The sequence below is a fragment of the Amblyomma maculatum genome, chromosome 11 (genome assembly GCF_055883805.1).
Source record: "Amblyomma maculatum isolate TAMU_Amacu chromosome 11, ASM5588380v1, whole genome shotgun sequence".
Taxonomy (NCBI): Eukaryota; Metazoa; Arthropoda; class Arachnida; order Ixodida; family Ixodidae; genus Amblyomma; species Amblyomma maculatum.
The window spans coordinates 74818498-74834372 of NC_139354.1; the positions used below are offsets into that span (position 1 = coordinate 74818498).

The window sequence follows — 15875 nt, forward strand, 5'->3', positions numbered from 1 at the left end:
GAGGCGAGTTACATAGAAGTTAACCGAATTAATGTACTGGCGGTCGGTAAAATAAGTGTTCTATAACTTCTCAGTACCTGTCGCGATGAAATAAAATTATTCAGTCCAGTTGTCATTCGTGCATTAATTCGAAGTATGACAAGGGTAGATGCTTAAAGAGATGTGAGTGGCGGAGCCCTTCTCATCTGTACTTTGTCGTCAGATATGTGTACGCCAGCCAGACAACACGGGTCGAGTGCTCATGAAAGGTGCGGTGAAAATGGTTTTAATCAGCGTTAAGGAAATAATAAAACTAACTCCATGCTCATGTTTCACTCTGAGAGCACACGCGGTAGTTAGTGCCTTTACACGACCTTTTCATTACGCGACTTTTATAAATTAATTTTATGAAAGTTATTTTTCGGGGAAAGAAAGGCTCAATATCTTCATTATTTGTATATTGTCATCTTATCAAAAGTGCCAGCATGCAACTGAAGGTATACGTATATTTCGTCTGTTAGAATCCCTAACCTAATCTAGCCACAAACTTCACTAGCACATGAATGCTAAATGGGAAGCAAAATGTTATGGCGTCACCCTGAACACAGCAAAAGAACTGCTCTGTCATAATTGTTTTTAAATGACTTGCATGTATTTTTCCGCCGCGTATATTAAGTGGTATATTAATTCTGACGTACGCGACGCCTTTCGGCTGAAGTGGACCAATGAGCTATTACTTATAAAAAGAATACAGCAAGACTCCCGGCGAGTACGAGGGCTTGGTGGAACGTCCTGCGTTAGACCGTAAAAAGATCTATAAATTCTAAATTTGCTCTTGTGGAGAATGGTCAGTACAGAATGTTTATCCATAACGTCTGGCTCCCGTCTGGGTGGAACTTTGCTTGATAAATTAGAGCCTTCTCTGATCTGTGACCGTTGCGCACTCTTTAAAGTATTCTCAAAAACCTTGAAAAGAGTATTCAGAGGGCAATGCTGTTCTTGAGAATGCATAGTTTATTTTGTGGGCCTAACAGCTTTAATTTTATAGGCAGTCTCAAGAACGGTTTTCAGACTCAGACGTACATGCTTTCAAGAATGTCTCGGTGCCATGCAATGGTCAGCCGACAATGGAAATGACACGCAGTCGTGTATGTTTTGACCAGCACATGCTAAATCCGTCGCGTTAGCACAGCAATCGTGAGCTGCTTGGCGAGTCGTCTTCAAAGTTTGTAGTGTTTCAGAGAAACGTACAAAACAATAAAAAAAAAACTGTTCGAAAGCAAACTGCAAAATTCAGAAACAAAAGCTCAATATCTACGAACACAAAACTCCTCTAATTGCCTAACAATTATCCAAAATATCCAACTTTTTAACTAACACTATTCGTTAGAGGGGTGAATTCCAAGCCGCAATCAGGTCAGTGCAATATCACGTTTTGAGACGAAGAGGTAATTTCGAAATCTCGCCGGGCGAAGAAATCCGACGCTTTTTTCCGCACGAAGCCCAGTCAGAGAGCATTGGACGGACCGGAAGCTTCGTGCATGCTAGAATTCCGTGGCTGAACCGCTCCGGTAGTTGTAGTGACTGCGGCAGAATATTGGAACTACGTTTCATAATGTACCGTATCATGCATTTTGATTTCTTTTGTCGCTCCGAAAAATGGCGACTTCGCCTTTTGTAAGCTGCGAGGAGAGATATCGCACATAACTTTACATAAACCACTTGGAGTTGTAATTAGGCGCCGCATTGACTGCAATCTATTATCAACGAATGTCACGTCTGCACAAAGCTCTCTGCACCTCTTTCCGTCAGCACCGAGATATTCACAACGCCAGCGCACCACACTGCATCAGCTGACGTCACGACAGCAGATGGGAGATGAAGTGCCAGCATATTAAGCTGAGAGCGCAGATCTAAGTCGAGTCACGTGCTGTCCCCTTGCTAATTTACCCAAGCCAGTTCGCATAATTTATTTTGCTAGCCGTTATCGCCCATCCGCTACCATGACGTGCCTGCTGGGAAAGAAGGTCATGTACCGGCCTGTTACAATCTTGGTGGTGACACCCACTGCGCTCGGTTTGGGTGTGGTGCGGGAAAAAAAAAGCGCGTAATTCTTTACATCACGGGCATTAGAAAATTGCGTTTCCTTGTTGTGAAAATTTATGTAATATACGGCTTCAAAGTTTCCATTGGCGTTAGCAACCGAAATGTTTTAATAAATATATTAATTACTGAGTTTCACTTCATTAGGTGTAGGATTAGAAGAGATTTCCAGTAAAGTGTGCCCGCCAAGGCTGGAAGTTTGTTCCTGCAAATATGTTTAATTTAATTCGTATTTGCAACTGCTTTTATGGCCCGTCCACTGCCGTGACGCACCTGCTGGGAAAGACGTTCATGTACCGGCCTTGTTACAATCTTGGGGGTGACACCCACTGCGCTCTGTTTGGGTGTGGTGCGGAAAAAAAGCGCGTAATTCTTTACACCACGGGTATTAGAAAATTACTTTTCATTGTTCTGAAAATTTATGTAATATACTGCTTCAAAGTTTCCATTGGCACTAGCAACCGAATTGCTTTAATAAATATATTAATTACTGAGTTCCCCTTCATTAGGTGTAGGATTAGAAGAGATTTCCAGTAAAGTGGTGCCCGCGAAAGCAGGAAGTTTGTTCCTGCAAATATGTTTAACTCAATTCGTATTTGCAACTGCTTACTTTCCGGAATTTTTTAATGTGTTCACAGAAACACCAGATACATAGCCACTATTTGTTGTAGTCTATTGTTTGCGGTACACTGCTTCCTATATGTACCAGCAAACAACACTCACTGATCCCTGTGGGCGCGCATGGGACGATTGCCCTCACATTGTGGTCGAGGTAGCGAAACGTTTAATATATGAAAAAAAGGGGGATGCCGTGGAAAAAGCTATAAGGTTAAATAGTTTCTACAGTTGAACAATCCAAAGCAACTCAGCCTGTGAGCGATGCAAAAGAGCTGAAAGGATTTAGTGAGAAAAAAAAATTCAATTTTCACGACGTTTTATGCTTATACAATGTAGAATGCCCTCCTTTTCAAATGAGCAATTCTGTTTTTATTTCCGGTGACCCTCGATAGACTTCTCCCTCTTGACAACTGGCATCAACAAGCTGCTCCATTAAATCAGCAAGGATCCGATAAAGATGATAATGTTCCACTGCTCGAATGACGCACGGCATCGATGATCTGTCAGTTGCACGCGACAGGTGTCGCCTTCGAGAGCTTCTTGATCTTGGAAAATAGCCAGAAGGCGGATAGCGTGACGTCCGGCCGCAATGTGGCTGAAGGTTAACAGTCGCTGCAGTTTGTCGAATACGATATACAGACACAACAACTGAAAAGAATTCAGCTCTTCGTATGAATAAGCAATGCGAGAGCATGGCTCGAAGGAGGGAGAGTGAAGCAACCCTTATCCCTTAAATCAGCCCTCTTTATCCTGGCGTTAACATTCCACCTTGTTACACTCAAGCATTATCAATCAAGAGTGCTTTCTTGTTATTGATTCGCAAATATTACACTGAAAATAATAGCATTAATAGACTTGACGATTGCTCGTATTTTTCTTTGAAGGAAACAACGAAGAAATCACTTCAACGATTTGATAAATGTTGAAGTGCTTTCGTACAGCGGAAATGAAATGTTTGAAGGACGAAAATACAGCTTGTTGTCCAGAGCGATTCGCTGCCTGAAACCTAACGGCAGTTGTAGGTGCACGCGCGTGCTTTCCACTTTGCGGTCACGTGTCTATGCGTATAAGCGGACCATATGCAATTGTCCAAACTGACTGATGTAACAGCTGCTCCTACAGAAAACGTCTGCTTTAAAACGCAGCTGGTTTCTTTAGCCCATGTTGTCATGCATTCCAGCAATATCAATATGAACATCGCGTGAGTATGCTGTGTTTATATGGCTGATATCGACTGCGCAGTGACAAAGATAAATTTAATTACAAAAAAATGGGAGTTTGGCCACACGAATGCTGTTAGGAGCGACGTGGTAAGAGGCTTCGATTAAAATGTTACGCTGCGTTGTTTTTTTTTTTTTTTGCTTGACAATCAAATTTTAGCTTACGCACGTTGTCTACGGAAACTCCAGTACCAGCGTCTTGGGGATCACTGAGCGAACGCATTAGGCACAAAGCCGCGACGGCCAGTAAATCTGCTGTTTTAGTTAGCCAACAGATGAAGCGGTCTAGTCATCGTACGAGACCATGTCAGCCAATTTTTCCATCATGATTGCATAACGATATTAAACACGGACAAACACAAACAGCAAAATATAACATGCTTTCAGCCTACTCTTCGCCCATTCCAATAGCTCAGTGCGTCTTTTGCTCTTGCTCGGCTTGAGGTCGTCAGTTTGAACCTGACCCTGGCGGCCGCGTTTCAACACTGGCAAAACGGAGGAGCACTTGGGCATTGACATCAGAAGACTACTTTTAGCCCACAGATGGTCCGATTTCAACGAGAACATTCGCCACAACGAGATTTACAATCGGAAGCCCGACTCTTATTTCCTTCTGAATACCATCGAGCCTGTTTCCCTCTTTACGATATCAGCATCTGCCCGAGTCCGTTGAGATCTAAGCTAATCTGGCACAGCCTCTGTAAATGCGTCTGTGGATCGGAATCGCGCGCGTCGTTTCACCGTTTAACACTCGTACTATCTGCATCAGCGGCCTTTTCCAGCGCCACTATCGCAAAAAAGCGCTTATGCTGCGGCTAGATAAGGCGGCCATCTTACGTGGACAGAATTTTATCATCTTATCACAAACGCACATTCCTCTATTATGCTATGGGTGCTGTAGTCTCGCTCGCTTGTCGTGGCTGAGGTGTTTTGCGCCCGCGGGTGCGTTGTGCTGCATCTATTCCTGGCTGCGGCGAACGCTGTCAAAGGAAGCAACTGAAAAAACAATAAGAAGACAGTGTAAACACGTTGATTGAAACGCAAACCACACAGCCTGCTCGAGGTTAATTGAACGCAGGAACGGCGGGCGAACTCGATCAACGTTCGCCCTCGCGCAGCCGGCCGGATGTGACGCGCTTTGAGCTTGGCCCTGTGCTGCGTGTGGACCTTGACGCAGCGTGTGTTGCGAGGAGGACTGGTGGCTTGAATTAGCCTTGCGTGCTTGCATTGTGGGTTGCTAGCTTACTGCGCACGTGGTTACTAAAGGCAGAATCGCTGGTATAGACGGCGCTATCGATAATAATATTCAAGGTATTAAGAACAGGCTGACGGCTTTATGCAATTTCGGCGTTCAACTCGGAGCTTGTGCTGTCGGGTGGAGACGCAGTTTAGATAAAACGGAAAGTTTCTTTCTTAAAAATAATTGCATGTTTAATTGTTTCTCTAATTAAATCAGCGAAATCAGCTTTTTAGAACTGGCAGTTGATATGAATGCCTGATTTTTTTTTAATCATACTAGGTTTGCAGAAAATATCCAAGATCTTTAATCGTCACCTTCGCGTGCAGAGGCGGAAAATGAACGCTGTACACAGCAAAGTCAATAGCGCGCATTGTGTCGGTCTGCTGGCGTAGTCCTTTTATAAATTTGCTGAGTGGTTTTTGTGTTTCCGTATTCAAGACCTGAAGAGTACGCTCGCTTGTAATTTTTGCACGAGTAGGGTGCATTCAATGTCGATGTGAAGCAAGGGGCTTTGTAGCGCAGCTGCTTTCCTAGACGCTGAGCACTGTGGCCTTGAGTAGCTGAGAATAAATTGAGAGAGTTCAAAAGAGGTCACATTTAATGCACCAGTTTTCACGTCTCCGTCTGCAGAGACTAGGTAGTTAGTACCCGATTAGAAGTGATAGTAGTGGTGGGATGGTTGCCCCAAGCCCGCTTTATATAAAGGATCACTGGCCAGCATCATAGTTGTGGAAGCGGTTGCTGTCTCGCGCTTGGATGGGTCAAAGAACCGTACTGTTCGCTGCTTTAATTGAATTAACGGCGCGCATGAACTGAGAGGTTACATACCTGAGAACATAAAAATGCGAAGTGGACTCTATACGCGAAATTACATTGCTGTATGTCTTATTCTGAAAGAATGTACAAGTAAAACGAATAGGCCGACAGGCAGTGGTGAGCCGTTCATGGTCGCCGAGATGCTATCTGTCCCATGGGATCAACTAGAGTTCTTCGCTTATTATGGGTGACCGGGATGCATATAATTCGCGGACGGCATTGAAGTCGTGCCAACGAGCGACTGCTTAGAAAAGTGGGAAACATTTGGCCCAGTCGGCTCTGCTCCAGTTCTGCGTGCCGTTCAGATATTAGCTGAAGCGTTCGCAAGCTACATTTCCAGTTTCGCTTTTGAAGGGGAAAGCTGGAGAGCAGTGTGTACGCTTGAATGGCCAAATGGGTTTCTCAGGCATCTAAAAAGAAGTCAGTATGACGCGTGTGTTTTTACTTGTCCAGTTATTGCGCACGGTCGCTGAATGGTGTTGGCATTGGACTCTCTGAAATCTCTCTTCCCATTAATTTCATGCCCGGGTATGTTAGGGGCGCAATCTTTGCTGCTCTTCAGCTGTTCGCAGGTAGTTTGCCTCGCACGGGAAAACCATTTAATTAGAATAGAATAACTACGCCGCTAATACCGATTGGTTACGATAAGATCACACATTTTACATCGATGTAGTAGGTCTTCACCCAACCTGCTTCCAATCTCTTCTACTATACTAGTTTTTTTTTTGTTTTATTTTAACTGCCTCTGAGTCCTATCACATTGTGCATCTACGTATTTGTATATCATGCACCACATCTATAGTTTACACAGCGCACCCTGCCAATGACTTCCACGGCGGCGTTCTCAACTGCGTCTTTGTTGACTGGTCACTGCGGTCGACGGTGAGCGTTCGGCGTGTCTTCGCTCTCTTTGACCTTTTTCTTTGCCGTCGAGGTTGAGTTCGATGTGAACTGCGCGTGTAGCGATAACGAAGCGGCCGTCGGAGACGGTGTGCGATTAGCATCAACGCCGACGCTGAGCAGCGAGTCTGTGCGGTTCCGCACAGTAGAGCAGCAGCCCCACGCTTCGTATCGCTTAGGTTATCTCCCTGACTTTGAAGGAGGTTTCGGTTTTCGGTTTTTTGTTTTTCAGTAACATGTTTTCTTTTTTTTTTTTTTGCTTGTTTGTTTTGCCTACTTGAATAGGTGCTACCAAGGGACGCTAGGAATCCATATCCGTGTGCTAGAGGGAGACAAGTAACCTTGTCGTTATTTCAGCACCGTCGCCTTGGCAGCGACGCGGATCCACTCACGTCGCCAGCCTACTATGCCCTACTCATGTCCTTCTCAGACTAACACTCTAAACTTAGTTTTGTATCATCACAGACTATTTTCCTCTGCCAGAATAAAGATTTGTATGCCGGGGCTTGTGGTGAAACACTGCTATTGTACAGGCGCCGACCAATGCCCTGTTTACGTTCTGGCTAGAGTTCAGTAGATGGTCAAATCCGACGCATTTACCTTTTTTTTTTTTGTTTACGGTGCGCGCAGCCTTCAAAATGAGCAAGTTTTTTTTATGCGGGATGCATCTTGGAAGCCGATACTTTTTGTGACCTTTCACGGAATCCCCATATGTATACCTGGGAGAGGTTAACTATTTTTGCCTTTAATGACTCATGCTATCGTGCACAAAATGTGTCCCGCTTATGCGGCGGCTCTGATTAGCCGAGGAGGGAGGACGTCATGGAGGTCTCGACCAATCATAGAGCAACACCACAGTATGCGCGAATGCGGGTCTAATATGGCCATATGTCAATCAATGATGAATTACTAATTACTGACCAAGTACTGACTTAAATAATTAATTTATAGTTAATGCATAATTATATAAATAATCACTTACATACTTAGTGATGAAATAATCACTAACTGGTGCCAGTTTCGTAGCAGAATGCGGCACTCAGGCTTTCGTCTTTCATTACTTTAGTCGCTAAGTCCCTCGTAATTTTTTGCCATATATGTCCTACATGATTTGGTATATCTCTGTTCACCGAATCATATATAACTGCTCGCCACACTATGCAGGATATAAAAGCGAATAACTGTGTTTCGTAGCTGTTACATTTCTTATGAGTTAGCTAAGAATCCCAGCACGTTGCCGCTTACGGCTACATATTCGTAACGCGTGCACCGACATTATTTCTTTTTTGTGCTGGATTATCTCATTTCAAGATGTTTTGTACTCAGATATTTTAAGAGGTGCATTCATTTCATCAGTATATGGGGTAAATATATCTCCTTGCGGCGCCCCTCAAATCTTGTGGCTCGCCGGCGTGAACATAACGCGTTGCCTCGAAACCTCGAAACATTTCACTCACGTCTGGAATAATGTCGATTGCTGCAGCGTTCATTGGTGTTGCCCTATTATGAAAATGCTTTATAACCAAAAAAGGTGGTGAAAATGGGCACGCTGCAGATAACGAAAATGTTTTTCTCATGGTAAACACCTCTCGATTTAGCCGCAGTGCACAAATATTTATTTTAAACTGCAACATTAGGTTTGACAGCTTATGCAATTTTTTTTATGATGCATGCACTAATTTGCTTTTCTTTTTTCCTTTTTTTTTGTTCCAGGAAAAAGAGTACCCACGTGAGTATTTACATTTACTTTCTTGTCCTTAACGTAACGAACTTAGCTGGTGTCCTTAACGTAACAAACCTAGCTGGACTCGTGTGTATCCCTCAGTTTGTTCTTGTTTTCTTTGCGCTACCTTTCCTAAAATGCATCTAGCTTGACTAGTCTGACGCTGCGAACAGAGTATATCTGTTTCTCGAAATTATTCAGACATTTGTTTCCGGGGATTTCTAATCAAAATTAGAGAATTCAGCGTCATACTTAGTGAAGTTCATATCAATCAGCCCTTTATAAATTTATATCAGATACTGGAGTGGTTGGACCTGAAAAAAAAATATAAGTAGTAGTGGTAAACCACTTCAGTTCAGACCTGAAATGAACTGCTGAAAGCCAGCTTCGCCTTCCACACTAGGCCGAGCTGCTTCTCTACTATATCTCCATTTTCTTTTGCACAATGCCTAAATCTCTATGCTATTAAACATGGCAGCTAAGGTCTCTGTAGTGTGTAGTCCATCAGCAATCCGTGGTGTTCGCGTTCGCAGCTCCTCCTGAGGTGGCCAATTTGACCCTGGTAGCAGTCGCGGGCGACTCCATAACTGTGACCTGGGAACGACCTGAGGGCCGCTTCGACTACTACTGGATCGAGATCACCGACGCAGATGGCGGCAACGGCGGGGATGAGGCACACCGGGTGGGCTCCTGTGCTAATGGCACCATCATTCATCCTGACCAGACGCGAGTCACCTGTGGTCACCTCAAGGCTTGCACCAACGTGAGCATCAGCGTGCGAACTCATGTGACAGGGCCGCCAGAGCGTACGTCGACTGCAGTCATGCTTCCAGGCATCTTCGTCTCCGGGAAAGGTGAATTTATATCACAACAATTTTTTTTATTTTACTGGCTTTATTTTAATGTTAGATGGACTAACGGATCAAAGAGTGCCATGAATAATACGTTCTAACCTGAACGACGCAGAGTAAAAGACAACGCGTAAATTCGAGAATTTTACTCTAAGAATACTACTTTCCGGCAATAATAAATGAAGAAGCCGAGGTATACCAGCTAACTACTAGCAACTGACCCCCATTCAACACTAATTTCCTTTTCGCCAATACGAGGCACACAAAAATGAGCACACTATAACAAACCAGACGGTTGCGGGGATTGCGTTCCCTCTAACAAAGGTTCGGAGAGGTACACTTTCCTATTACAGTGAAACATGCGAAGTCAGACAAAAGTGATTTTTCTGTCATCAGTTACGTTGTCATATTCAACCTAAGAGTCGTTACGGGACCTTCCCCGGGACGTTTGCTGCTAACAACCACGCTTAAAACACACGATATTACATAACTCGCGGGAAGAGTATTCATAGGAGCTGGTGTTTCGGTCGGCCTCAGCGTGTCCCATCATTGAGCAACTTTTAAGGCGACATTGACGAAAGCGCAACTTAATAGTGCGCGAATGCAGTATCATTTGCACTGCTTGTTCTACACTCGCTGTCTCCGCACCGCATGAGCGAATGAACGGATTGGGCAGGCAACGCGCCCTACGTATGGGTGGCCTAAATCTCTATGCATACCACGTGGCCAGCACTCAGTATTCTCAGATCTTTGCCATCATTTCACCACTCAGCGCATGCAGTATTTTAACTTTAAAACTTTCACCTATCTCATGCTCATCGCACTTCTATTGCAACTCGACGCCGGCTAGACAGTGTGTGTTTACCGACTAACACAGCTGGACAAACGGTGCACGTTTTTCTTGCGTTTTTTTTTTTTTTGCAGAGGTTGCGTGATTATCGCAGAAGCTGCAAGGCGCTGTTCAGTCCACATTGCTGTTGACAAGCGCGCGGTTCTAGTTTCTGGGTTCGAATTAACGGCACTGCGCCTCTCGTCGGCTGTACTCGAGGCTCGTGGTCACGGTCGTTCCGTTACACATGAAATGCAGTGCCATTGCTCTGACATTTTAGTGGTAGCACCATCGTCGTTCGTAGGGAGCGAGCCTTCGCTGTTTCTGTAGATGTTATAATTTGGCGCGATTGCGAACTCTGCTTGGTAACTTACAACTATGGCTTTGCTATTATTTGGCAAAAGTGGAGAGACTGCGCTGTTTGATGAAAACAAAAGGGCTTATATTACGCACGGTTATTTTTGGTACGTCTTTAAGGGCAGGAATACATAGCCGTCTGCTTTGAACAGAGGACTTCACGCTTACAAGCCCTCTGCCTCAATTTCGTGCTCCCGCCGACGCGCCAGCCCCTACCGTCTGGCGCCGAAGCCACGGCCTCACATTTTGCGAACGTGCCTTTTACGGCCGAGTGGCGTCGATGTGTAGTCTTTAAGGAGGTCGTTTCCGCTCCTTCACGTAACGCGATATGCTTGTTTGTGCTTGAGGCCCTACGTTGGCTCCGAGAGTTGTCTGAACGCTATAGATCTGCTGTGAAATCGAAAAAAAAAAGATATAGCCGTGCTATACGGCACCGTCTTGGGCTTTCCCGCGTTGCTGCGCTGCAGATTCGTAGGACGCAGCTGCGGCGAAATTTATTGGTTTTGTGCAAGCTAATTTTTCCGCGTTAGTGATTGAAACGGTGGTCAGTTCCGAAGCGCCGTATGTTGTACCTGATTCACTTCGTTTAGGCTGTTGTCGTTTTAAGTAACTTCGTTTATTTACAACAAACCATTAATGAACCAAATACAACTTCTTTAAGAGGGGAGCAAGAGCTTGGAAAGAGGCATGCTCATAGATGGGGCTCCGCGTTCGTTCTGGCCGCATTCCTTTTCCATCCGGTCGGAGGGGGTCCGCGTTCCGCTTATCCCGGCGTTGGCCCCTCTCCCATGACATCCCGCAGAGGGTGGCCCGGGGAGGAGCTGTCGCCGGCCATAAATTGCTGAAAGGCGCCTGTTTAGTGTCAGGCGAACACTTTTACACAAAGGGAGAGAACACATTTCGAGGGAGCAAAAAAAGGAGAAAAAAGCAAATTTCAACACCGTATTGAAGTGTTCCAGCGCGATTGAGTGCTAGGTCCCGTTCTGCAGTAGCTCCGACACTGTTCGCGTTGTGAAAGAAAAATAATGGCCTTGGCCCTGGCTCGGGGTAGCTGGCAGATTACATGGCCGAGCGCTGATTATTTGATGGGTTATGCAACCTAATACGACAATGTCAAGCTGGAAGGAGCTGCCACCTCGGTTTGCTCATTTCAGACAGAAAGTGAGATAAGAAAAAGAAAATTACGAGGGACTTAAGCGACTAAAATAGTGAAAGGCGAAAGTCTGAATGCCGCATTCTGCTACGCAACTGGCGCTAACTAGTAATTTATTGAATAAATAAGTAAGTAATTATATTTATTAGCCAGACAGGAAATAGGTAAGCAGTTAATCAATTACCTAAATAAATAGACATTAATGAGGTAAATAATTACCTATTTATGTAATAAATAGTAATTGACCATTGATTCACACATAAGGCATGCATTCGCGCATACTGTGGTGGTGCTCTGTGATTAGTCGATACCTCTATAAGTCATCCCGACTAGGCCAATCAGAGCTGCCGCAAAAGCAGGACACATTTTGTCCACGGTACATGGCCGGGTTTTCAGATGCAAGACTAGGAACCCCGCTCATAGGCAGCGCATGCTCGTTTGCATGACGTACTTGAAGCGGCGTTTTATATCTATGTCGGATGGTCGTCTACTGCCGGCAGCTATATAGATAGTGCCGTATCTTAGGATTGTATGTTAATTAGAATGGATAAGGTATTACAGGCATAATTTTAGTGCTTATAATTATGAAAGCGGAGACTACATGTATGCAAAAAAGGAAGCGCAAGGGGAGGCGCTGACGGGACCTTTTATAGCTATCGCGTCAGGCCCTTGAAGGGGAAGCTTAAGAGCCACCCATAATTTTTAACTGCTGGCTTGCCTAATTCTGTGAAGGCCGGCGTTAGACTCGCACAGCGAGTGTGCTCTGCCGCAGTCTTCAGAGAAGGTACCATTGGCAGCTATCCAGAAAATTGCTGCTCAATTTGCGTCACGATGCCTAGAAGCAGCTATTTGTTGCATATATTTCCTCTCGCAATTTGCTGCAGTTTATTTTGCTGCCCACTGTTCGATAGTTTCATGATCTATAGCTGTGATGGATAACTAAACTGATACGTACCATTACTAAGCGAGATTTTTAGCGGCAATAATATTCCTGAGTTATTTTCGTTCTTCTTTATACAAGTCGTAAGGTCGGAAATGCGCCGCTTGTCGTCTATCCGTCACTGGCCCTGTAAGCAAGAATCGAGGAAGATTGTCGGAAAAAATACGCTCGTGATTTCTGTTCAAAATTGCGACAAAACGGTTCGCTGTGCATCGTCCAGGGAGTTATACCATTTCGCTTCCAACTTGGTAACTGTCTTCTGGTCAAGTTATAGGCTAGTTTGCGACAGGGATTAGAATAAACGACGTACGGCCAGTTATATGCCGTTCACAACAAGTGTAGGTGTCCACCAGAAAGTGAGACAAACACTGCACCTTCATCCGCTCTCCGCCAAAAAAGTAAAAAAAATATCGCAAATTGTTTTATATGAATGGGGATGGCGCTGTAATTGTCGCATTTCTCGGTGGACATCTGGACCACTTCGGAAAGGAAGGGGAGAAGGTGGGATCGAAAGGAGAACGCAAGAAAGGTGCTGCAGGGAAGAGCTACGGTAGAATTCCGACCACCGGCGGATCTTTAAGGTGCACTGGCATCGCACAACACACGGCCGCATTTTGGTTGCGCATCCGCCGAAACGTGCTCACCACTGTTCGGTACGAACACGGGTAATCCGATTAAGTAGCCGAGCCTCTTAACCACGGAGACACCTTGGCGGATGAAAACCCGAACTGTAGACGCTTCTTTGCGGAACTGTGCGCAACTCTCTCAATGCCAAAAATTTGCGGAACGCAAAGGAGGTGATAATAATTCGATATGCCTTACGAAAAATATTGCAAAAAATGACAAGGGTTGAACACTGCTGAACCGAATGTGGAGCGAAAGCATTCGCTGCGGGTGACCGAGAGTTCTTCTTCCTCTTCGCCTTCTTTTTTCTTCTTCGACTTCTTCCCTTTCTTCTTCGTCTTCCTCTTCTTCTTCCTCCTGCTCTTCCTCCTCCTCCTTCTCCTCCAACTCTTCTTTTTCTTCTTTGTCTTTTTTCTTCCCCTTCTCCTTTTTCTTCTTTTTTATCTTCTCCGACTTCTTCCTCTTCCTCTTCGTTTTCTTCAACTTATCCTTTCTCTTCTTCTTTTTTTTTCGATTCGTTCTTCCTCTTTTTCTTCTTCTCGTAGCGACGCCTCTTCACGACGCAGTAGCGGCCATCGGAGGTCTTGAATACCTACCGTAGTGTAGCTTTCTCCCACATCGTCACCCATCATGACCTTCTTTCTTCTCTCCTTCCCCTTCCCCAGTGCAGAGTAGCAGGCCAGATTTGAATTATTCGGGCCAACCTCTCTGCCTTTTCCTTTCAATAAATCCATCTATCTATCTATCTTCGCTACAAAAGGCAAACTAAATTCTTTACTACATTTAAGGCTGCCTAAAAGCTTTTTCTTTTACAAAATATGCGCTAATATGGAGGCCAGTTTGGCAGCTTGTGTTTGGAGCTATCTGGTATCTTTGTTTCAGTCGTTAGCTGACGAAATGGCGGCATCTGTGGATGTACGATTGTATCGTCCCCATAGCGCGAATATCGCACGCGCTGGCGCGATGGTGGAGGAGCGAAGGAAAGGGCAATTCTGCCATACTGGACTGGACATCAGTGCTGTGCCGTCGCAAATTAAGCTGCGGTCAGCCGATTACCGCGTCGCTTCGTTTGCGTAACCGAAGCGATCTTTATTGTAGCAGCAAAGAATTATGGCTCGTGGTTCAGCAGTGGGGAAACGCGTTTCGCCATAAGCTCAGTTAAGATAGATAATAAAAGCGGGATTAAGCTTTCTCTGTGAGCAGGATATAGCTTCATCATTCGAGAGGTTTAATATATGGTTTATCAGGGGTATGATAGCGATGTCAGGTTCTTTTCAGTGCTTAATCATTTTGGTCCCAGCACTGATATCCTGCTTCCCTGTGCTGCTTCCTTATCATCCAGATTTAACGAAAAGATTCGCAGACTATAATGGCAGGAAGATTAGGGGTTTACATTTTAATGATTTTGCAATAGCGCTGAGTAGCTGCTTGTTCATTATTCCGGTTGCAAATGCTTGCTTGTCATGCCGACAAAGGGCTCTTCTTAATGTTTTGAATTTCCTTGCCTTGAACGTAAGATTTCAGTTTGAAATTACGTACCCTTGGTCAAAAGTACGCATGAAGAATGACTTCGCGTTGAACCGCTAGTAACTCCATTTCCTACTCTATTCGGAGCATGTTACTTTAGGTGTACTCAAGGATGTTCTATCTTACGTAGTCTAAGTTACACATGTCGAAAATGTGGGCACACCAGCTGTGCATAAACATGTCCATGCCGAAATTATTAATAAAAAAATATGAAACAACGAATGCAGGTGTGTGCTAATGGTGACAACCATTGTTTTGTTCCCCAGATCCGGAACCACCGACAAACATCACGCTGCTGGAGGCCTCACCTTCACGATCCAAGATAGTTTGGGAGCCACCATTTGCCGTGTCTGGCTCACTGGCTGGCTACACAGTCAAGATCTGTGATGTGTCCGACTCATGTGACGCTGAAGCAGGCCTGAGTGGCTGTAAAGAGTTCGACACGGAGGTTCCGTCGCTTGAATTCGACAGCACTGTTGACACGTCGTACTGCATTCTAGTTGCAGCCAACGCCAACTGCGGCGCTGATGTCCTCTCTGGTCGCCCAGCTTCTGCAGAAATCAGAACGCCCTCTTTTGGTGAGTGGTATAGTAATAGTCAGATTTGTTTGAGTCAAATGGTGAGTGGGCAAATTCGGTACTTGCTGCCATTCGGCGTATTTATCAATCTGCGATTGTACAATCTTCTTAAAGCATAACGCTTCCTCGTCTGCTCGAGTAAGGGGCCTTTGTCTTCGTCAAGAACCTGGATTACAGAAGAGCATGTGTAAAAAATATGTGAAATGCTTTGTGCAGATTAATCCACCTTTTCTCAAATGATTGCAAGCTTAGTAATGAGAAGAAACAACTTACAAAGTGTTTTTCAAGACTGAAGTTCTCGACCACCATCACCAAAACAATTCGAACCTCATTATGACACAATTTGAAGGTGATCACTTCAGAGCTAACCTCTGATTAAACTGCTCGAACACGGTGCATTGTTTGGTATCCAACACT

At 44.8% G+C, this 15875-nt stretch overlaps 1 protein-coding gene across 2 annotated transcripts in view; it reads left to right on the top strand.

The window, feature by feature from the left end:
* Window positions 1–15875, top strand: part of LOC146174181 (tenascin-X-like) — a 46930-nt gene that overhangs the window by 22064 nt on the left and 8991 nt on the right. For both annotated transcript variants that reach the window (XM_084584284.1, XM_084584283.1), the window contains exons 2-4: window positions 8590–8605; window positions 9133–9453; window positions 15147–15458. In XM_084584284.1, coding sequence (XP_084440410.1) covers window positions 8590–8605; window positions 9133–9453; window positions 15147–15458 — 649 coding nt within the window. The remainder of the gene's footprint in view (window positions 1–8589; window positions 8606–9132; window positions 9454–15146; window positions 15459–15875) is intronic.